The sequence below is a fragment of the Malaya genurostris genome, chromosome 3, assembly GCF_030247185.1.
Source record: "Malaya genurostris strain Urasoe2022 chromosome 3, Malgen_1.1, whole genome shotgun sequence".
NCBI classification, from domain to species: Eukaryota; Metazoa; Arthropoda; class Insecta; order Diptera; family Culicidae; genus Malaya; species Malaya genurostris.
The window spans coordinates 47,564,421-47,588,832 of record NC_080572.1 but is presented as its reverse complement, the minus strand read 5'-3'; the positions used below and the strand labels follow the sequence as shown (position 1 = coordinate 47,588,832).

Below are 24,412 nucleotides of genomic sequence, written 5' to 3'. Positions count from 1 at the left end.
GAACCACTGTGCAACCCCAAGCAACCCCAGTACACCTGTGACAGAAACCAACAACAATGAAGCATCCCCTTCAACGAAACCATCAGTATCCCCTATAGAACAAAGTATACCAGCTGCAGTTAACAACTTACCCTCCAACCAACCAGCAATTGCAAACAATGTACAACAAGGTGCATCTACAGCAACGAAAAGAAGACGGAAATCGACAACAATACCATCGATGCGGCAATGTATGACGAGACGAACCACGAACGAAGTGCCCCTCAATCCTCGCAGGAGGGAAATTGATGCTCCTCTCCCCCTAGAAAAAGGGTGACAACGAGATCCAACTCAAAAAAAAAAAATAATTTTAATTAATTTTAAGTATCCTGTTTAGCTATTTTAGCTCTTAGTTCAACCTCACGAATATACGAGGTCTGTTCAAAAAGTTTCCGGAATTTTTTAATTGCGCGCGTCTGGAGAGTCCGGTGGTCAAAATTTTTTTTATTGTGTTGGTACGTATGTCCCTAATGTATGGTGAAATTTTCAGCTGTATTCATTGTTTACATTCTGTCTTGTAGCGGCTGGTGTAGACGTGTTTTTTGAGCTCGGCGATTTTTGTCTTGGTGACGTTGGGTGCTTCCACGTGGACGATTGTGCTTTTGTTCCGACATCATAACCGTACACCCATGTTTCATCACCAGTTATGACCCTTTCAAGTAATTTTGGATCGTCGTTGACGTCGTTTAACAGCTCCTGAGCGATGGTAATGCGTTTGTTTTTTTGATCAAAATTCAGCAGTTTTGGAACGAATTTTGCTGCCACTCGTTTCATGCCCAAAACATTTGAAAAAATATGATGGCATGAGCCAACTGATATGCCAACTTCACCAGCAACTTCTCTAATAGTGATTCGGCGATCATCCATAATCATTTTTTCCACTTTTCCCACATTTTCATCGATTATTGACGTGCTGGGTCGACCGCAGCGTTCGTCGTCTTCAACGTCTTCTCGGCCATCTTGGAAACGCTTATACCACTCGTAAACACTTGTTTTTTTTTCATAGCAGACTCACCGTAGGCTCTCTGTTACATTTCGCATACTTGGTTACACTTTATTTCACCTTTTCACGCAAAATTTAATACAAATTCTTCAATTCTTCCATTGTTTAAACTAACAAAAATCGCCGAGCTCAAAAAAACACGTCTACACCAGCCGCTACAAGACAGAATGTAAACAATGAATACAGCTGAAAATTTCACCATACATTAGGGACATATGTACCAACACAATAAAAAAAAAATTTGACCACCGGACTCTCCAGACGCGCGCAATTAAAAAATTCCGGAAACTTTTTGAACAGACCTCGTAACTTTAAGCTTTTTTGCTTGTCGGAGACAAGGGCATAACAAGGTATGCTTAAATTATTTTCTTCTGATCGGGTTAATATAGAATTTAAGGAAGAAACAAACGAGTGACCGAGAGAGATTGAGTAATATTGTTTTATTATCATCCATTTGTTTCACTACCCTATTGTCGTCATGCGGCATTAAAACAACTCATCAATAAATGGAACATAATCAACTGAGTTCTCTTATTTAAGCATTGATTTGCTGATCGAAACAACAATTAAGCAAGATTTAGCATTTGTAAGCATGTAATCATCGGACCGCCACATTACTGACCGGCACATTTTCCCATCCTCTTGCTCTCCGTGGGCATCTTCAGATTTCGTCGGTGACATAACGAACGCGAATTACGGCGATAATGGCCCAGAAGAGCAGGCGACAATGCCTGCCGAACGATGATCTTCGTGAGCCTATGCGTTTTAGAGCACTGTACGGGTTATATTTTCACAGGCCATGTCAGTCAGTCCGTCAGTAGTAGGTCAGGAGGATACACCGTTCACCATCTATGGAGAGTGGTGAGATTACTCAAACAGTTGCAAGCGTACTGGCGAGGCAAAATTGACTTTTGAACGGTTGTCGTCGCAGGGAAATGAAAATGTAAAAGTCGTGAACGTTATTGATGTAATTTGACATTTGCTGGGTGCTGCTAAATACGCATATAGCTTATACAATAAATAACACGAATAAATTTCAATAAATAACACGAATAAGTTTCACTAACAATTCTTAGATACTGTCAATCAAATACTATTTGATTTGAAGAACAAATGAATAATAAGTCAGATTCTGGGAAAATCATCACTGAACGTTATTAGAATAATTTACAGGAATTATCAAAAAGTTGTTTTTTTGTTTCTTTTTTCCTGCTTTTGTTTACTTGTTGTACACGCACCGATAAAAATAGTCGTTCCTTTTTCCAAATAAAGCATTTCGCATTGAGTCCGTTACTACTTATTTTTGGTTGACAATTCCTCTCAAGATCGTTAAATATATCATCAGAACACATGTATACATTTCTGCATCCTACATCATCATTCAAATTGCCAGAATTGCCACCATGTCAGCAAACAATTTTCAGTAAAGCTTGCACCGTTAAGTTTATCATTTTCCAACACGGTACAACGATGTTAGCGAGATGAAATTGACATGGGAATTAACATTTTGATGAAAAGTGATGTGCTGATACTGCATTTCGATGCGGAGCTTGACCTTTGACCAGACTACGGAGCTGACTCTCTCAGCACAAGACAATTGCTTGGCTTTTCATTCTGAAAATTCTTTATTAATATAAAAAAAATATGGTTCTTTTAGTGATATGCTTCATGCGAAGGGTAATCATGTATTTTCAACCTACGAAGTATAAAAAGAAATGAGTTGGTGAATGTATACAGTTGTAAATATTGTTTGCGATTTGAGGATACTCGGCAAAGTAGGTATACTCGGAAGTTCGCCGAGCATACACATTATTGTACGGCGCACAGTTTCATTGGGTTTTTTTCCTTAGAATGTCTGTTCAATACCAATTTTGTTACCATCGATTATAATCAAATGATCAAATACCGTCCCAGGTTAGTCTTTCCATAAGTTTTTATTCTTAAATATGAGCTTTAATGAAAATGTTTAGATGTTTTTCGCATGAGTTACGATATATCCATATATAAATTTCTAAACCGATATGTAAAAACGACGTAAACTCTTAGTGGAAAGTGTATTCATTCAGAATTTGTGCGCATTTGAAGTGATAAATAATGTTTTTACGCCACGGAACGACCGAAATTAGCTCTGCGCCTAATTCGTATTTCTGTTTTTGAATTGATTGATTTTAACAACAAAATTTCCAAAACACTATAAAATTAATTAAAATTGAGAATTTACTTTGATGGAAAAACTTTTATTTTTAGATAATGTCCTGAAAAAAAACCTGCAATATTTCAATCCAACACGAAATTCTCATTGACAACAAATTTTGTTATTCAAATCAGAAAATTTGTTTCTATTTATCTATCACCATCATTACTGAAGGACAGCACAAAGAAAACATAAATGAAATTGGTTTTATTAACAAGTTTATTAGCCAAAAACTCATGAGAAGTGTTAAAGCAAAACAATCCATTAAAAAGCTAAAAAGGACAGTCTTGTTGAAACTGCTTGCAAATTGTTTAGATGTTTTTCGCATGTGTGTATTCATTTAGAATTTGTGCGCATTTGAAGCGATTAATAATGTTTTTACGCGGAACAGTGAAGTGAGTTTCGAATGTTGCACTCTAATTGTATATGTCAAATGATGGTTTTTGTATCTTCCAACCTTCCAGGCAACGCCGTCCGGTGTACTACTTGTATTCGGTTTTGTGCTCAAAGTTTTCAGTGAGAGAGTCGATTTCGCGAAGTCGAATAAAGAAAACAGCGATTTAGAAGAAAAAAATTCAAAAAGAAGTTTATGATTCGTTTATGTCTTTTCCTCCAATACAACATCGTATTTATACCTGTCAATATAGAAAAGGCAACCGCGATTGAATTTTTTTCGGTAGTAGTGTGCCATCTAGTGGCTAGTAGTCATTACGGTGTTAACATTTTTTCGGTGGCAGAGCGCCATATAGCTGCAAATTGCAGAAGCCAATTTAACCATTCATGTTGGTTGAAAACAACATTTTCTCTAATTCAACTAAAAAATTAGTTGAATGGAAATGAAGTGTGTCTTAGCTAAGAAATGACAGTACATTTAATTGGTGAATTCAACTAAAAAGTAGCCATTTCAACAAACATTTTATTATTATTAAGGGAATTAGAATTAAAATATCTAAATTAGCAAAACTAAGATTTTTTTAGTTGTCTCAAAAAATAACTAACTAAAATCAGAAAATCAACCAATTTTTTCGCCAAAATGCTGATTTCGGTCTTTCCGTGTGAAATACGAAATTTCTTCCGAAACTCGTAAAACTCCGGACAGCCGGCTGTCGGGAGGTTCGCTATAAATTTATACATTTAATTTATTGTATTCTGTTTTTTTTTCAAAAGACAACCGTAATACTGATAACATATCTCTCGATCACCATCAATCGAACAACAACGCCTTACGCGATACGACGTAATGTCGATATCTACTCTCTAAACCAAATAGAAACTATATTTGCATACGTTCTTGTTAAGCACGGTTGCAAGAAATATTGACATGGTTATAAACTTCATGCTCGCGTCTTAAACTTGGCGTTTAACATGAATTAAAATAGATCCATTGATCAAACGTTCTCCGAATAAACGACGCAGTTTAGTCTAGCCCGCTTTTTTAGTAAGGAGAAATATAGTAAGACACTAAATAAGAGAAATGTGAAATATTTCTAAAGAAAGATCTCACCAGTATCCTGTTTCTCCTATTCACATTGCTGTAAACAACGCGACATGACACACCACTACTGGAAGAATAAAATAAACACTCGCGGATGGGTTTGCTGCTGACAAATTTTAGATTTTCAGCTTGAATCAAGTATGAGCTTTAATGAAATAAACTGTAATGGCGTTTTCGTTTTTAATTTGCACTACACCGGTGCAGTGCTACACTGAGGCATGCATAAATGAACAAAACTGACGAAAACATAAACAGTAACCATTGACTACAATAAACGATTCCATTGCACAGAGCTACACCAAACTTTTGATGAGTGCTACACCAGTGGTATCGGTGCAGAAAAAGTGTAGCACTGGTGTAGTGCAATTGGCAAAAACGAACGGTTTCAGTGCAGCTTTCGCTACACCGGTGTAGTGCAATTTAAAAACGAAAACGACATAAAATTCATCGACAAATCTTTCACTTTCGTGGGAAAAGCATCCCAGTAGTCTAATTCTTTCGCGTTCTGTAAGATTATTTGCTCATATTTGAAACCTGTGAAATTCGGCTTGCATTATACCCTCAGTGCATTGCGCTAAAAGACTCAAATTGTCACGGAAAATCTTCAAATTGTTTGCTTTTTGAAATTTTTGGGTAAGTGTTATTATAACCATTGAATTAAGCTAACCATCGTTGAAGCAAGGAGAACTAAATTGTTTTTACCATTCAGTAAAATTGGAGTCGTTTGATTGAGGAAAGCAGAGCCACGAAACTAAAGTAATCAAATTTGACCTGGAGCTAAAATTCAGGACTTGAACTGGAAGCAGTAAACGCAAATCTTAAAATCAAAACTTTATACTGTTGATTTATACTGTTGATTGTATATTCGACTACTAGTAGAATGATTTAGAAGAATAATTTAGTGTTGCGGAAACTTAATTGTTTAGTTATTGCACACTTATCATCACAACAACACAGTTTACTCGGATAGTAAAAACATATATTTTATTACTCAACATCAAAACCAACTCGCAAGGGCCTTCTGATCCGATAAATGTGGTTCTGAAGAAGCTAACGAACGAACGAGCGCGAACATCCCGTTGCCAAGCAGGAAACTGACATAAACGTTACGCAGATCAACAATTGGCCAAAGATACGGATTTAGTTACGCTATTGAGGTTCACGAAATACCTGACTACACGCTTCGCATGGCTCAATCTTATTTAAACGAATCTGATCAATTCCGAGCAATGAACCGAAAGGTTGGAAATATATAACGAGAGCTTCGTCAGCTGACTGTAGGTTAGTAGTCGCAACAGATTCGCCATAGATTAGTGAAATAAATTCATTAGGTAACACCGATCTTCCGCATTGAGTGTTAAAACAGTACAAATTTTTATTTAGCTTGATGCAGCTTTGTCTTTCACGAGCGCAAATGAGTAATCAGACAGAATATGAACACTGCATGTCTGTACACAACCCGAAATAAAAGATGATGTAAAAACAAACTTGAATCATCTAGACCTCGCCCAGGTGGGTAAGTACTTGGCACCCCAAAATATGCCATGATCATATGCAACCCTCAGTTGACAAACATGAGCTGTTGGTGTCGCGTAATAGAGCAAATAGATGTAACAGAAATGCGCGTTTCACGCACGGGATGATACTCTATTGCTGTAGGTCTTTGGGAGGGGAGTAGCCGGCCTGGTATTCCTATCAAGGCCACGTGTTATGAGGTGTTTCCTCTTACGGAGACTGTGAGACACTTTCTGTTTGTGAATGGTAAATCATTTTTAATTACACAAGAATTTGCTCTTCGTAGGTGAGAGAGTAATGCCAGTGTTTGAAATCTCGCTAGATTGAATAACTGAAACTGTTGGTACTCTTTAGAGCATCTGTGGTTGAAACAAAAATAACAAAAAAGTTCAAGGGTATTTTCTAAAGCCACTGGAAAATAAACATGGTTCGACAAAGGTACAAAATATTTATTCATATGATTGTACAAGCGAACATTTAATTAGTCGTTAAAATAATTAGTGGATTACCAGAGGTTATTCAACTTTGCTAGGAACGTTTCAATGATGCTATTTTAAATTGATATTTTTATGTAATAATAGTTCTCCTGGTAAATACGGTTGCTTATGAAATACTCAGTTTGTTGTAAACTTTTCCGTAGTTCGGTTTTCCGCAACTCGACTGCAAATATACTTTTATTGTATCTAATTAATAATGAAATGAAATCAACTTACAAATTAGTTTCCTAACCATCAAATAAATCCAAAGAGAACCACGTGTTTATACAATGAATATCTATATACTGCTCATAGAATTATTCCGTTAGCAAACATCCTTTTCATTTAATAAACGTACTTACGTATCCGTACTATTTAGATTTAAGTATACATTTTCTTTAGGCTTTTCCAATTAGCTGTGATAACTGTCTGTGATTTTAGGTTATTTAATAGAAATACATAAATTCAGTTAGTATTATTAATCAATTCATCGAATAAAATAAACAACCTTGAACTGTAATCGTCTACAGTTAATTACGTAGAATAATCTTTAAATCAAAGAACTGCTTTGAATTGGAAATACAATTAACCTTTAGATTAAATCAGAACAGACGGCTTAACTAGTTTCTAACTTTCTTCTTCTTTATCTTATATGACCTGTCACCATAACTGGATATGACGCATTGCGTCGATATCTTTTCACGTCGATATAATTTGCTCGATCAAAAGGGCCTATCGCCTTTATTCCGCAACACCCCGACCCGTAATACCTTATTCTGTAATGGTCTTACTTCCTTCTATGATGTCAAGCAGGGCTACTTTGATCGCTGGTCGTTGATATACGCCTGAAGAAGTCTGGACGTCCACTTTTCTTACTTGTCCATCCTTTCCGGGATAAACCTTGACAACGCGACCTCGCAACCAACCATTACGTACTGCTTCGTCTACAATGACCACCGGATCCCCTTCCTGAAGCGGACGCACGTCATTGAACCACTTTGTTCTGCGCGCTATGGTGGGCAGGTAACCCTTAATCCAACCCTTCCAAAACTGGTTGAGCAGATGTTGCATCAGTCTCCAGTTGACTCGCAGCGGTACTTCTTCCTTTATGGATATTCTTGTAGATACGTTGGCACCACTCGAACTCATGAGTAAAAAGTGATTTGGTGTCACGGTTTCATCAGATGGATCTTCTATTGGTACAAAAGTCAGAGGGTGCGAGTTGACTATCATCTCAGCTTCCGATAAAAAGGTCATCAATTCTTCGTCGTTCAAGTGATGTTTATGATGAAGAGATTTCAACGCATCTTTGATCGAACGTACCTTTCTCTCCCACACACCGCCCATGTGAGGGGAGGAAGGAGGGTTAAATAACCACTCAGTTTCCGCGTTGGTAAACACTGGGGCTAGTTTCCTATTGATAGCTTTGATTTCGTCTGCAAGTTCGCGAGAAGCTCCCCGAAAATTTGTTCCATTGTCGCTATAAATTTGCTGCGGAGCTCCTCTGAGAGCCACGAAACGACGAATTGCCATTTTACAGGAATCAGCTGACAAAGTATGTACTACTTCCACATGCACGGCGCGAATAGTTAAACACGTAAAGAGTGCCACCCATCGTTTTTCATTAATGCGTCCACGCTTTATGATCAGCGGTCCAAAATAATCCAAGCCCGTAAATGTGAACGGGCGAACGTACGGGGTAATTCTCGTGTGCGGCAATGCAGCCATCTTAGGTTCTGTCGGCCTCACCCGATAGACTTTGCACCACATGCACTGTTTTACGACCTTTTTCACTACGAATCGAAGCTTGGGTATGTAATACCGTTGACGCAGCTCGTTTACGACGATAGCTTCGTTAGCGTGTCCATAACGTTGATGGTATTTAAGGATCAGCAGATTCGTGACGTGGGATTCTTTAGGAACGATTACCGGATTCTTAAAATCGAAGGAATAGTAAGCCGCAGTAATATTGATCCGACTTTGCATACGAACTACACCTTTTTCGTCTAGAAATGGTGACAGCTTTCCGATTGGACTACTTATTTTCAAGGGCTGCTTCTCGCTATTGGGTCTATCAACGTTCTTGTGAAGAATTTTGATTTCTTCGAAATACTCTTGCTTTTGAATTATTCGCCACAAGCTTGCTTCAGCGGCAACAAAATCTGTTTGATTTAAGGTGACGAATCCATTACTTGTCAATCGTTTTTGTTTTATTTGACAACAATGTATAAAATGGTAAATATAGGCAAGTTTTTTTAACAAGTCATCCCATCGCGAAAACTTTGAAAATTGTATGACTGAATCACAAACTGCTGCATGGTGATGCATCACTCTGACTTCTTGCGGTGGGTCTGAAAATCTGGACGGTTGACGTGGCCACTCACACTCCGGTCGAAGTTGAAATGCTGGCCCACAGAACCACGGGTCTCTCGGGTCGAAACAAGGCCCGTTTCCCCATTTGGTACCTTTGTCTGCAGGATTCAGGTTCGATGGGATATACTTCCATTCTTTTATACTGGTTTCCGTCTGAATTTCTGCCACTCGGAAGGCTACAAATTGCCGGTATTTCCGTGGGTCTGCTCTTAGCCAAGAGAGAACTGTTGTTGAATCAGTCCACAGGTAACGTTTCTGGATTGGTATCGAATGATGCTCTTGAATACTTTTGGCAAGTCTTACACCAAGCACACCGGCGCATAATTCGTTGCGTGGTATAGACTGAGGTTTCAAAGGAGTCACTTTCGTCTTGGCAGCTACTAGAGCGCAGCGGGGTACACCGTCGTCAACAATCCTGAAGTAAGCTGCGGCACAATAGGCTAACAAGCTCGCATCAACAAAAACGTGCAGCTCCAGTGTTTCGTAGCTGCTTAACTTGTAGTTCGGAAAGTAGCATCTGGGAATTTGAACTTTCGACAGATTTTGATTCAAACTCACCCAGCGCTGCCAACTTTCGAAATTTTCCATTTTTATTGGGTCATCCCAATCTACACCGGATCTCCAAACGTCCTGTATTAATATTTTTCCGTGTACTGTGTAGTTAGCTACGATGCCGAGCGGATCAAAATGGCTCAACACAACCCTGAGAACCTGCCTCTTGGTGGGTACGACGTTACCAGATAATAACGGTAGAAGATCTTCGCGGAACTGTGTGGCGAATACGAATAAATCCTCCTTTGGTTTCCATGACATTCCAAGCACTCGCTCTGCTAACGTTGACTTCTCTATTGAAAAACGTTTCGCTGTTTCTAAGACGTCAACCCCGACCCGTCGGAGAACTTCCTGAGAATTTGACTGCCAGTTCCGTATCTCAAATCCCGCTTTATCGAAAACGTATCGTACATCTTTTATGATTCGCACTATTTCATCTACCGTATCTCGGCTATCCAGAAAGTCATCAACGTAAGTGTTATTAATGATAGCCGATGAGGCTTCAGGGTACAGCTTTTCGAACTCTTTCGCGTTAGTGTTTTTTACATGTTGCGCCAGACATGGCGAACACGATGCACCAAAGATAACAACGTCCATGACATAAACTGTTGGTGCTTGATCCGGCTTTGGGCGGAAGAGAAACCTTTGCGCCTGTCGGTCTTCTTTCCTAACCAATAACTGGTGAAACATTTGCCGAACATCTCCTACTGCAGCGTACTGCCGTTGGCGGAACTGAAACATAACCTTTAGCAGCGGAGTCAACAAATCTGGTCCAGCTAACAATACTGAGTTCAGAGATACATCTCCCACTCGTGCTGCAGCGTCCCACACGATACGCAATTTTTCCGGCTTGCGAGGATTAGAAACAATACCAAGTGGTAAATACCAAACGAGATAATTTTCCGAATTACGCAACTCGTTCTCTGTTGCTTTGTGGGCATAACCTCGCTGCAGATACTCGTCAATTTGCTCTAAGATTTTCGATTTCAGGCTTTGATCTTTACAGATTTTTTTCTCCAAGCAAACTAAACGACGCGTGGCCATTGCGTAACTATCTGGTAGGTCAATAGTATCACTCTTCCATAGCAACCCACATTCGAATCTTCCTGATTCAGTACGCTTAGCAGTATCGAACAAGATCTGCTTGGCACGTCGTTCTTCTGGCGATTCCAGCGAAATCAGAGGTTTTACACCCACGGTTTCAACATCAAAATATTGGTTGACAAGATTATGGAGCAAAAAATCTGTAGTGCCATCGCACATATGAAGCGATACATGATGGGTTTGCTGTGTTTCTTTTTGTTCGCCACCAAAAATCGTCCAACCAAGGCGTGTTTTAGCTGCAACAGGTTCACGATAATGCCTTTCACGTTTGTCTAAAGTCATGATCAGTTTCGCATTATCCAAACCAATAAGAATCCGAGGTATTGCATTCGAATAACTACTAACTGGAAGCCTCTTCAGGTGATCAAATCTGTTGGCTAGATAATCGTAATCCAAACTTTGATGAGGAAGGTCAAGGCGAGGAACCGTGCGAACACCTGAAATAGTGTATTGCTGAGAACGAGTGCCCGAAATGCTCACTTGAACCTCACGTGAGGTCGACTCCTTTCTTGTCACACTTCCTGTCCACTGGATGCATAGTGGAGTGACATTTCCATTCAACTCCAGCTCTTCAGCGATTTCTTCTTCCATCAACGTAAGATTAGATCCGTCGTCCAAAAATGCGAAGGTTGAAATAGACTTTCCTTTATGTGACAGAATGACAGGAATTACTTTAAAGAGAATATTTTCCTGATTAGAGCAGTGAGCGGAAATAACACCAGTGGAAACTGTTCGTTGAACTGAGCGAATTGGCTTTGTATGTAACAGACTATTATGATACTCTTTACAACCATCGATTTCACACAACTGTTTGGATCTACACGGCCACTTACCGCGACTTCCCAAACAATGTTGACAAAGCTTCAAACGTTCCACCAGTTGTCTTCTTTGATCTAGGCTTAAATTCTTAAATTTATCGCAGTTCCGCAGTTTGTGATCATTCTCATTACACGCTGCACATGATTTCGAGGTGGCGTTTTTAGTTTTAGTTTGGTGTTCTTTTCTCGAATGTATCTCAATTTCATCATTCTGTCCGAAAGAATGTGCGGTTTCGTGAGCGCACATTCTTTCGGACAGAATGATGAAATTGAGATACCTTTTTCCTTCTTGCTCCGACGACCTTCGTCATGACTGCAGTCTGGCAGCAAGACCTTACAAGCAGCAGTTCTGATAGCCGTAACGTATTCACTAAATGCCTTCAGCGATACTTCCGGTATTTTCTGGGTATGTAGCCCCCATTCCAACCGTAAATTTGGTGGTAGTTTTCCTACTAATTCCGATAGTAACATGGGGTTTGCCAAATGGTCGTGTAGTTTGGCACCTTCGATGTAAATCACCAGGTTTTTTACCTCCCTTCCGAAATTTATAAGTGTATCAAGTTTGTTGATATTTGGAGGAGGAGCATGACGAATCTTTACTAGGAGGCAATGAACCAATTGTTCAGGCCGCCCGCATTCATCTCGCAATGTTTGAATTATTTCGGGGATCGCTGCTGGTAGAGTTAAAATGCTCTGAACCTTTTCTCTTGCACTTCCCACTAAGGATTTTTGTAATCTAGCTAGATTCTCGTCTTGCTGAATTCCACACATCATTGTAGTAGACTCAAACGCATTAATAAACAGTGGCCACTCAAGCGGGTCACCCGAGAACTTTGGTAAGTCACGCGACACTACTTGACGTGCTGCCCATTGCTGTGCATTCAGAACTCCTTCAGTCGCCGATGTACAGTGATTATTAGATGATTGTCCCATATTTGATTGCCTATCAGGGCGTCCTTGTTCGCTCTGAAGCGGTTCAGCGCTTGCTGTCGCACTTGTCCGAGGACGTGATGCATTTGATTCTTCCATATTCGGTGCTCCACTTGCGAACCATCTCAAATAGTTCGACGGTGTATATGGGTGCACGGGAATTGAAGCCATGAAAGGAGTTTGCTGTTGACTGTTACCAAAACTCAAGTTTTCATTCACGGGCCAATGTGTAGAATAGAATGGCGGTACAAACGATGCTCCCGCTTGGTTTCCTTTAGGATGCGAAATAATATTTCCTCGTCGCAAGTCAAATAGTTGTGGCGTCACTGTTTGCTGTTTACCAAATGCATCGAATTGACTTCGTTCGCCGGAATCATTCTGAACAGGAACTTGACTTTCCATTATAGGTTCCGCGCCTAATTGCGTGCCTTCTGGTGGTAATGACGGCATAAACGATGTTCCCGATTGGTTTCCTCTAGGTTGCGTAAAATAACTGCTGTTTCGATTTCCAAATTGCTGTTGTACTGTTCGCTGTTTACATAATATATCCAATTGATTCCGCTCACCGGAATCAGTCCGAACAGGAACTTGACTTTCCATTATAGGTTCCGCGCCTAACTGCGAGCCTTCTCGTGGACCTGACTGACTCGTCGGTGGGATGTGCTGCTTAGACGGACCTGATGGATGTTGTTTCTGTTGATCTAGACGGACGGCATTATGCTGCGATGCTGGAAACAGTCGTGTAGACGAGTTTGAATTAACAGTGTTGATTACTTGCGATGGAAATTTACTGTATGCTGAACCAGAAATGGGAATCGGTGGAACGTGCGTTTTTGTTGACATTCTATTGAATTCAACCACGGCTTTCTTGGTTGACGTGGACGGAACTACACTACAACGAATACCTGTGGATATCGACTGGACTGGCGTTATTACACTTTTGTTTTTATCTGCTTGTACTATATTCCCTATAGAAATAACGGGTGTCGATGCTTTTGCATCCGCGTTTGGATTTACTGCCATTGTGCTTCCAGACTGATCAATCCAGGTTTTTATTTCAGTTCTGTGACTGTGACTACTTTTACAGCTGATTCGGCTTGATGTACTGGTTCTTAGTCGCATTTCTGTATGAATCTCGGCTTCCAGTTGGTGCTTCTCAGCTAAATAAGCTCGTTCCCTTTCCGCTTGTTGTAATAACAGACGATCATCGAGTGTTTTCGCTTCTTTGAGCTGCCTCAATCGTAAACGAGCACTTGAGGTAGTCGAGCAGATTGACACTGTTGAATTACGGTCGTCATCTCGACTTGAACAATAACCACAACGCCATGGTTTGTTGCAGATGGAAGCCTGTACTCCTGCACACGTGAAGTGAAACCACTTTTCACAACAGTCACAAGCGACCATATCTTCGGCATGATCCGGTCGGTTGCAGACCTTGCAGCTGCCTGTAGGATGGTCTCCGGACGTACTCATAACGAAAGGGATCTCTTCAGATTATAATTTTCGAGAATGGTGTAAACTTTTCCGTAGTTCGGTTTTCCGCAACTCGACTGCAAATATACTTTTATTGTATCTAATTAATAATGAAATGAAATCAACTTACAAATTAGTTTCCTAACCATCAAATAAATCCAAAGAGAACCACGTGTTTATACAATGAATATCTATATACTGCTCATAGAATTATTCCGTTAGCAAACATCCTTTTCATTTAATAAACGTACTTACGTATCCGTACTATTTAGATTTAAGTATACATTTTCTTTAGGCTTTTCCAATTAGCTGTGATAACTGTCTGTGATTTTAGGTTATTTAATAGAAATACATAAATTCAGTTAGTATTATTAATCAATTCATCGAATAAAATAAACAACCTTGAACTGTAATCGTCTACAGTTAATTACGTAGAATAATCTTTAAATCAAAGAACTGCTTTGAATTGGAAATACAATTAACCTTTAGATTAAATCAGAACAGACGGCTTAACTAGTTTCTAACTTTCTTCTTCTTTATCTTATATGACCTGTCACCATAACTGGATATGACGCATTGCGTCGATATCTTTTCACGTCGATATAATTTGCTCGATCAAAAGGGCCTATCGCCTTTATTCCGCAACACAGTTACTTTTCATAGATTTTCTACAACCTTTAATCAGCAAAGCATATGAATTTATGCCAGGAGATATTGGATGAGAAGAATGCAGCACGCGCAGCGATGTTGCGTCAAGCCACCCGTCAGAACGTGGAATCGTATCGACAGAGACGAAAGCAGCAAACTCGCCTTTTCCGGGACAAAAAGCGCCACCTGGAAGAGTCGGAGAGAGAGGAGATGGAGATGCTGTATCGTTCTCAGGATACACGGGCGTTCTACAGGAAGCTGAATGACTCTCGCAACGGCTTCATGCCGCGAGCCGAAATGTGTAGAGACAAGGAAGGTGGCATCCTGACGGACGAACGTGAGGTGATCGAAAGGTGGAGGCAACACTACGATGAACATCTGAATAGTGCACAGGCGGACAATCAGGCGTTGGAGGAGGAAGATTATGTCAGTGTTACAGCCGACGGAGATGTACCAGTGCCCACTATGAACGAGGTCAAGGAGGCTATCCAACAGCTCAAGAACAACAAAGCAACTGGTAAGGATGGTCTAGGAGCAGAACTCTTCAAAAGGGGACCGGAGAAACTGACGGAATGCATGCACCGAATAATCGAAGAGATCTGGGACAGAGAACAGCTACCGGAGGAGTGGAAGGAAGGGGTCATCACCCCAATATACAAGAAAGGTGACAAATTGGACTGTGCAAACTACAGGGCAATCACAGTGTCAAATGCCGCCTACAAAGTGTTATCCCAGATCCTGTTCCGGTGCCTATCACCACTGGTAAATGGATTTGTCGGGAGTTATCAGGCCGGGTTCATCAACGGCAGATCAACAAACGACCAAATCTTCACTATACGGCAAATCCTCCAAAAATGCCGTGAGTACCGGGTCCCGACGCATCATCTGTTCATCGACTTCAAAGCCGCATACGACACGGTAGACCGTGTAGAGCTATGGAAAATTATGGACGAGAACGGCTTCCCTGGGAAGCTGACAAGACTGATTAAGGCTACGATGGATGGTGTACAGTGTTGTGTCAAGATTGCGGGCGGTTTCTCGGAACCGTTCGAATCACGTAGGGGACTAAGACAAGGTGATGGGTTGTCCTGCCTGCTGTTCAACATCGCACTTGAAGGAGTTATGCGAAGAGCGCGGTTCAACATGCGGGGCACGATTTTCACGAAGTCCGGACAATTCGTGTGCTTCGCTGATGACGTGGATATAATCGGTAGAAACAAGGAGACGGTAGCAGATCTGTATACCCGACTAAAGCGCGAAGCGGCACGAGTAGGACTGAGGATAAATGTGTCTAAGACAAAGTACATGCTGGCTGGCGAAACTGAACGCGATAGGCAACGTCTGGGCAGCAGTATTACGATCGACGGCGACGAGTTCGAGGTGGTTGACGAGTTCATCTATCTTGGCTCACTGGTGACTGCGGACAACGACACCAGCCGGGAGATCAGGAGGCGCATTATATCCGGAAGTCGTGCCTACTATGGACTCCACAAAACATTGAGATCCAGGAAACTTCACCCCCGCACGAAGTGCACCATGTACAAATCACTGATAAGACCGGTGGTTCTCTACGGGCACGAAACGTGGACAATGCTCGAGGGGGACCTGCAAGCACTCGAAGTCTTCGAAAGGAGGGTGCTGAGAACGATCTTCGGTGGTGTGCAGGAGAATGGAGTGTGGAGGAGAAGAATGAACCACGAACTAGCGCAACTCTACGGTGAGCCAAGTATCCGGAAAGTAGCCCAGGCTGGAAGGGTACGGTGGGCGGGGCATGTCGTGAGAATGCCGGACAACAGCCCCACCAAGTTGGTGTTCACCTCTAATCCGGCAGGTACGAGACAAAGAGGAGCGCAGCGTTCACGGTGGCTGGACCAAGTGGAGCGAAACCTGGATAGTATCGGGCGCCGACGTGGTTGGAGGCAAGCAGCCATGGATCGAGTTACATGGAGAAGAATTGTTGATCAGATAAAATCTTGAAGGATGTAATATCAGAAATATATATAACAATGTATTTTCTCTTGAATTAGTAAATGTTTGTTTTTTAAACCTTATATCAGGTGTACAACTTTGCTTCCGCCGTTTTTTTTTCCAAAATTAGAAGCTTTTTTGCGAAAAAGTGCTCACAGATGGATTATTCAAAGTATTGTCCATCGCTAGTGACAACTTTCTCCCATCTTTCCGGCAATTTTCGGATCCCGGCTCGAAAAAAGGAGTTCTCTTTTGACGCTATCCATGAAGCAATCAATTTTTCCAACTCTTCGAAGGATTGATAATGTTGATCTGCCAGGCCGTGTGCCATCGAACGGAGTAAGTGGAAGTCAGAAGGGGTGATTTCTGGGGAATACGGCGGGTGAGGCAAGGTTTCCCATTTCAGCGTTTCCAGGTACTTTTTGACCATTTTTGCGATGTAAGACCGAGCATTGTCATGTTGGAGGATGACTTTGTCATATCGCTCTTGATATTGTGGCCGCTTTTCTTTTAGCGCGCGACTAAGGCGCATCAGTTGCGTTCGGTAGCGATCTCCTGTGATGGTTTCACCCGGTTTTAAGAGCTCGTAGTAAATTGTTTTTAATCTTTGAAGGTTTTTTCTCTACCACCATCATGTTTGTCTTCGACATCGAAATCACCATTTTTAAAACGTTGAAACCACTCCCGACACGTTCTTTTACTCAGAGCAGCATCACCGTAAGTTTCTGAAAGCATTCGATGCTCTTCAGTTGCATTTTTTCGAATTGTAACAGAAAAGTAAAACTTCCCGCAAATGGCGAGAATTGGGCACATAAACAGACATTTTCGAGCGTGAATAATACGAAAACAAGAACAACTGTCACTGAAACGGCGATGACAATTCGTTACACGGAACGACCGATATTAGCTCTGCGCCTAATTCGTATTACTGTTTTTGAATTAGTTGATTTTAACAACAAAATTTCCAAAATAACTATAAAATTAGTTAAAATTGAGAATTTATTTGCTGAAAAAAACTCTTATTTTTAGAGAATGTGTTTAGTTGGCGAATATTCTGGACACAAACCAGCAATATCCCAATCCAACACGAAATTCTCATTGACAACTAATTTTGTTTTTAAAATCAGAAAATTTGTTTCTATTTATCTATCACCAAGTTTATTAGCCACAAAATTCATGAGAAGTGTCAAAACAAAACAAACCAATAAAAAGCTAAAAGGGACAGTCTTGTTGAAACTGCTTGCAAATTGTTTAGATGTTTTACGCATGTGTTACGATATATCCATATATAAATTTCTAAACCGGTATGTAAAAATGACGTAAACTGTTAGTGGAAAGTGTATATATTCAGAATTTGTGCGCATTTAAAGCGATTGTGCGTAATAATGTTTTTACGCGGAACAGTGAATTGAGTTTCGAATGTTGCACTCTAATTGTACATGTCAAATGATGTTTTTTTGTATCTTCCAACCTTCCGGGCCACGCCGTTCGATGTACTACTTGTATTCGGTTTTTATTTTCCGAGTGCTCAAAGTTTTCAGTCGATTTCGCGAAGTCGAATGAAGAAAACAGCGATTTAGAAGAAAAATGTTCAAAAAGAAGTTTATGTTTCGCTTATGTCTTTTTCTCCAATACAACATCGTATTTATACCTGCCAATATAGAAAAGACAACCGCGACTGAAATTTTTTTCGGTAATAGTGTGCCATCTAGTGGCCAGTAGTCATTACGGTGCGTTATTTCGGCGACAGAGCGCCATATAGCTGCAAATTGCAGAAACCAATTCAACCATTTATGTTGGTTGAAAACAACGTTTTATCTCTCTAATTCAACTAAAAAATTAGTTGAATGGATATGAAGTGTGCCTTAGCTAAGAAATGACAATTGGTGAATTCAACTAAAAAAATAGCCATTTCAATAAATATTTTATTATTATCAAGGAAATTAGAATTAAAAAATCTAAATTAGCAAAAGTAAGATTTTTTTAGTTGTCTCAAAAAATAACTAACTAAAATCAGAAAATCAACTAATTTTTTCGCCAAAATGCTGATATCGGTCTTTCCGTGTAGGCACTGTACACACTCACTTTAAAGGCATTATCATCTATGTATTTTGACCGACCTCAGCCGGTACAACCACCTATCGGAAAACGGCGGAAGCAAAATTGTACACCTGATATTTTGTACAGTGTGTATGATGGAATGTATTATGTATTTAGTATTGTTTGTTTCAGTGTACTGATTAGAAAAGCTGTAGTATAGGCATAACAAAATTAAGGGCTCTACACGAGACTTATTATTGACTTTTTAACAAAACTAAGTAACTACATTCCAAATTTGTAGGGAGAATTCATCATTACTACCCTTACACGTTAATTAAAAATGACATAACTATTTAGTAATGACATGATCGTGTAAGGGCCGCTTATTAGTATCCTTAGTGTTTTGCACCGCAGAGTTACTGAGATTTCCCTCGTGAATCTGAAGGGTGATTGATATATTTGCTTTAATCTATGTATTGATTACTTGAAAAACAAATAATAATGCCTAGGGTGATGTTTCCAGTAGTCATCTGGTATACTCAAACCGTAAGAGAGAGTGGAATCTGCGCTGTTTCTGTTCGATCCGATGACTCTAAAGGTAAGATGAAAACAGGTGCATTCTCTTCGAGTTTTCGCGCTTCGCACAATTGCTGAACTATTATTCCTGCGGCATTGATTCTTAGAGCCGAAGCGATGACATTGTATACGATTTTATAGCAATTCACTAATTAAAAATTGAGCAAACCGTAAAATAACATGGATACGCTACTAATGATACAATAAACCGTTTTTACATTCCCAGAAAGAAGACGTTTTTGTTCTTTTGTGTGACAATTTAGACGATTTAATTGAAATTATATTATATTTGAATTTTTAAGAAAATTAATCATTCGTTTTAGAGAACAAAACCGTCTTTACAGAATATATCACTGATATCAGGAAGATATCAGAAGAATTAGTGTGATCCTAATTTTAATATGAAAGAATAATTGGTTGAGCAGATTTAAGAAAAAAACTCAATCAGTATGATGATTATTACAGCTTTTACATGTAACTTGAGTTATTTTGTTGAATAGAAATGATACGGAATGTAGTCCAATGCTTATTACATAGTTGATTACTGTAAGAAATTATCATCGTTACCATTTATCTTTTCCATTGACTGGTTGCAATTAGGAACAGCGCTTACCTTACATAGTTACCATATAAAAAAGAATGTTTGAACTTCTAACCCTACAAGATCCCTGTATCTATTCATTCATTTTGCGATTACACTGACTTGAAATGACCAACCGATTCGTTCCGTAATACGCGCGATCTAACAATTTAACGCAATTTATCCGCACTAACAACAAGTAGTTCATGGCCGTGGTGTACGTCGCTCAACTAGACGAAACAAATACGTTATTGAACAATTTGCCCATCGCACCGAGGCGGTTGTCGATCAAGCAGCATTGTCGAATTTTTAACAATTTCGCCATTAGATTTGAAATCTTATGCTAGACACGACAGCAACAAACCAACTGTTGGCTCTGTAATAGAAATAATTTAATCTGTGCCATTGCTGTATAGTCGTCTGTGAGTCGGCGCAAAATGGCATCTGTAGATTGGCAATTCGAGAGATGGAAAGTGGTGAACTATGCTACTGAAAACAATGACAATGAGAATGGCGGTGTTGTACTTGACGATGACTTTGAAGGACGTGTGAACGATTATGGTACTAATCTTAGTATAGTTGTTAGGTTTGAAAGGGCCTCCAAGCATCCAAACGCAACCATTCGAAACATCTTAGCACTAATCGCCGGTCAGAGTAAATGTTCTCATCGAAAGCCATACATTTTGTCTTGCCCGGGGACCACTCGCTGTTGAGTCTATCCGAAATCCGATACCCGATTGTAACGTATTACAGTTCTCACACATTTCCTATCAGACCATTAATCTGCATTTCTAAAGCCTTACAACACACGTTTCTCAGCTCTGGTTTAGTGTTTTTTTTTTTTCTGCAAGCGCACTAACGGTACCAACACTATTCGGATCTTCGATTCTCCCACTCGCTGAAAGGGCCTACGCAAAATGTTTATCAATTTATTAGAAACCGATTTAGCTGCGAGGCAGTACGGAGTGCGGCTTCCAAGTACCCGAACAGGTCCAGTTCAACATTCAATTTCCAGTCTACCGATGCGAGCGGACATAACCGTAAAATGCTGTATAGAACGAACACACGGCGATGATGTTCATGTTTGTAGTGTAAAATTCACTTGTCTGTGAACATAGGTGCTTGGTGTTGGATTTATGCTTTTCGCACTGAAAGTGTCCGGGGCTAAAGGGGGTCAGTCAATGGGGCTCGACTTGCAACATGCAACAGTTGCCGAAGACGCTCACCGCTGCTGTCGTCGCATCCATTCGGAAGAAGTAGAAATATGTAGCGTTTGTTGCTTCCTGGTTCTATCGGGGGACGCACCTAGGGCTGTTCAGTTTCGACAGGTCTCTCTATGCTTAAAGAAAAATTCAATCTCTGTTCTTACGATGCGAAATATCTCGTAGAATACTGTTTTGATTTGTTAATGACGAACCAAGTTAGGAAACCAAAAGCATCCATAATAAATTGATTTGTGTAACTTTTTTAATTCTCGTTCAGAATAGTGTTATAGAATGAGTGTTGCTCAGAATTTATGAAGTCTAATGAGGTCAGTTTTCTTAATGAATGACTTGCAATTCAGTTTGTTAACGTAAATCAATTTACATGGAAAAACCATAAAAAATCGGACAAAAACGCATCTCAAAAAATATTTCTTTTTCCTTTTCGATACCGTTTCTCGTGTTTTTTTGTATTTGAAGACATCAACGTTCATCCAGAATACATAAATGGAAAATTGCCAAATGTGAGTCTATTATCAATTTAACGCAAAACTATGTTAATTGCAGGTACTTCGTGCGCCATCTAATTTTTTTTATTTGAACCGATAGAACGATGATGATAATTTTTTTCTACTGCTTATTATGGAAAACTAATTGTATTTTGACTATTCCACGCAATATCAGCCACCCACTTTTTTTTCATCTAACTATTTTTGCTCGGTAAATAACTCGAAAATATTCGACACGTATTTTTTTATTTCAATGTGGTGCGTGGAATTTTAGAGACATGATTTTTTAAAGTTTCCCGTTTACAAAAAAGAGCCTCTTTCAACAGCCTATACTGTAAAATCTCATAAAAATTCACAAAAATTCGTTCAAGACATGAATTGTGCGTCTTTTCCTTAGCTTTATTTAATGGAAAAAACTGTTTTAATCCACCTAGCGGTGTAAAGATGTCTTTCTAATTTTAATTTACTCCTGTATGTTACAGCAGAAGTTCCCCGAAATACTACAATTAAAAATATACTGGTAGTAGGACTTGAGGACGTCCCAGGTTGGCGGTTCAACGCATAGGACGCTGGTCTTACAAGCCAGTTGTCGTATGTTCGAGCCCCAACCTGGAAGGATTCTTGGTGTCAGTAGGATCCATAGTACTAGCCATGCAATGATTCTGTACACTAAAAATCGGCTGCGAAGTCTGTTGATGAAACAGAAAGGCCAAATTCCACCAAAGGAATGTAATGCCAAGAAAAAAAAGGAATGAGTAATGGTACATTTGGCCCTCCGGGACTCGGTTCAAAAGTCGATTGTTGCAGTGATTGTATAGTCTTTCTAAAAATTAATAAACAAAAAAAAATTAAAGCTGAGCTTTTTAGTTGAAAAAGAAGCCTTGGGGGCTTAACTCAATCTTGGCAAAATTTCAGACTGAACGGGCTGAACCAGGGATACCAATTGTGAATATCTCTTGTTGTATTTAACCCAACAACATAATAATTTTTGCTCCATGCTCTCTCTCTTCTGTTCGTCATAGATGATTCAGGTCGAGAAGGGGGGGGGGGGGGAGGCAGCGCCCCCGCAGAAGTTACCTTTGTCTAGTTGCGGGTGTTTGTCCGGATTACCCAAAGCTAGGAGCTATCCCTCAGTTAGGTCCGAACGAGCGGCAGCCAGGTCGGACAGCAGGTCATTAAAAACGATGAGGCGTAGCCGCATTAGACCTTACAAAATTTCAGTAAATAAAAACAATTTCTATTAAGCAGCATGTTCATCTGTTATGCCAAATGGTTGTTATGCCAAATGACCATTATGTCAAATAACCATTATGCCAAATAACTATTATGCCAAACGGCGTTATGCCAAACGGTATTATGCCAAACGACTTTATACCAAACGTGGTAGCCCCCAAAAAATGCAGATTTGAAAACAGTAATTTCGTTTATTCAGTTGGTCATGAGAAAACCAACAGATATATTAGTAAAATCAATAATTGTTAGTTGAAACAGTGAAGGTATTTTATTTTCCAACAATATATGATTAAATCATGAAACTAATAAAAAAAGAAGTTAGTTTCGATTCATTTCTTTTGCAGTTCATATTTTCGGGCAGTTAATTTTGAAACGCCGCTTAATGCCAGAGCAATACGTGTTATCGTCAAAATAGAAAATTGTAGATTTGTAAACAAAATCTTTCATGGACGGTACAATTCATATCTAGAAAATAATTTTTCACAGATTGAACTGAAGAAACATATAGTTTTCGTAAAAGTTTCTCCGAATGTTTGCTTCCAACCGAACATCCCTAGACCCTGCTCCCACATTCGACCTACAATCTCTGCGTGTCGATCGGCTGGCATCAAAGAAGACTCATGGGAGGGACAGCAGAGTACAGAACACCAGTAGATACTATAGCCATTCAGAGTTCCTATATAGCAAATGCGGCAGGGATACAATCGACGGGACAGCATCAGTTGCGAGTCGAATGAAAAGGTGTAATCGCCGGGGGTTTCATTCAATTAAGTATGTATGCCTGGGCAGCCTGTGAAAGCGTGAAGGAGAGAAACATGTTCGATAAGAATTATATAAATAACTGTCCGAAGTAGGTGAAAATAGCCATTTGAGAATGCGTTTAGCTGCGGCGGTTGGGTGGTTCAGCTTTTCGGAAAGAAAGACTATCCGAAAATCGAACAATTATTCTCGGGACGAAGTTCTGCATCAATCCGCACCCGTACGTTGATTGGGTATTGTCGGGTAATGCTATTAACGTATCAGAGGGTATAATTATTCGCAGCACCTACCTTTGATAGCGACCGACACAGGTACCACTTTATATCCGAAGGTTCCGTGCAGATTCCGTTGCTCGCAGTATCCCGATATTGCCATGCAACCGGCGAAAAATGTCACGTGCCACAGGTAGGTGAAGCACACCGCAAATCCACTGTAACTGCAAAAGATCCTGACCGACGGGAAGGGACTAACGATGCCGATCCAGAACGAGATCATGTCTGTCAGTGAGGTGATGGTGATAGAAACGGCCGCCTCGGACATCATTTGACCCATGCGTTCCGGCACTGACAATTTAACCGAGGTTCGTCGCCACGCGGCAAGCATCACGAATGTGTCGTCTATTCCGATACCTGTAAGTAAGCACCAAGTAAACAGTCAAATGTGGTGAGAGCTGTATGAAAAATCGAAAATTAGTATTCAGGACATGTTTGGGTCGTTTTATGCCTGTCCGTACGGCGACGGTTCGGTGTGCGATTTAACTTCGGTACTCATTCGAGGGGCGGAAGTGATCGAAACGTCATAGCGTTATTTTATAGTAAGTGACATAAAATTTATCTAGCAAAGATTTCAGATACTTTGTTTAACACCAGATTCCTTCTGTTTCAATAGAATTGAAGATTTGACCTGTGAAGCAAGTTTGCACCAT

The 24,412-nt window shown here is 40.0% G+C and overlaps 1 protein-coding gene across 1 annotated transcript in view; it reads right to left on the bottom strand.

Annotated features, from left to right (window-relative positions):
* The window catches only part of LOC131433736 (patched domain-containing protein 3), a 165,584-nt gene that overhangs the window by 19,437 nt on the left and 121,735 nt on the right, over positions 1–24,412 (bottom strand). Inside the window, exon 7 of the mRNA XM_058600315.1 lies at positions 23,778–24,116. Within this exon, the coding sequence (XP_058456298.1) occupies positions 23,778–24,116 (339 nt within the window). The remainder of the gene's footprint in view (positions 1–23,777; positions 24,117–24,412) is intronic.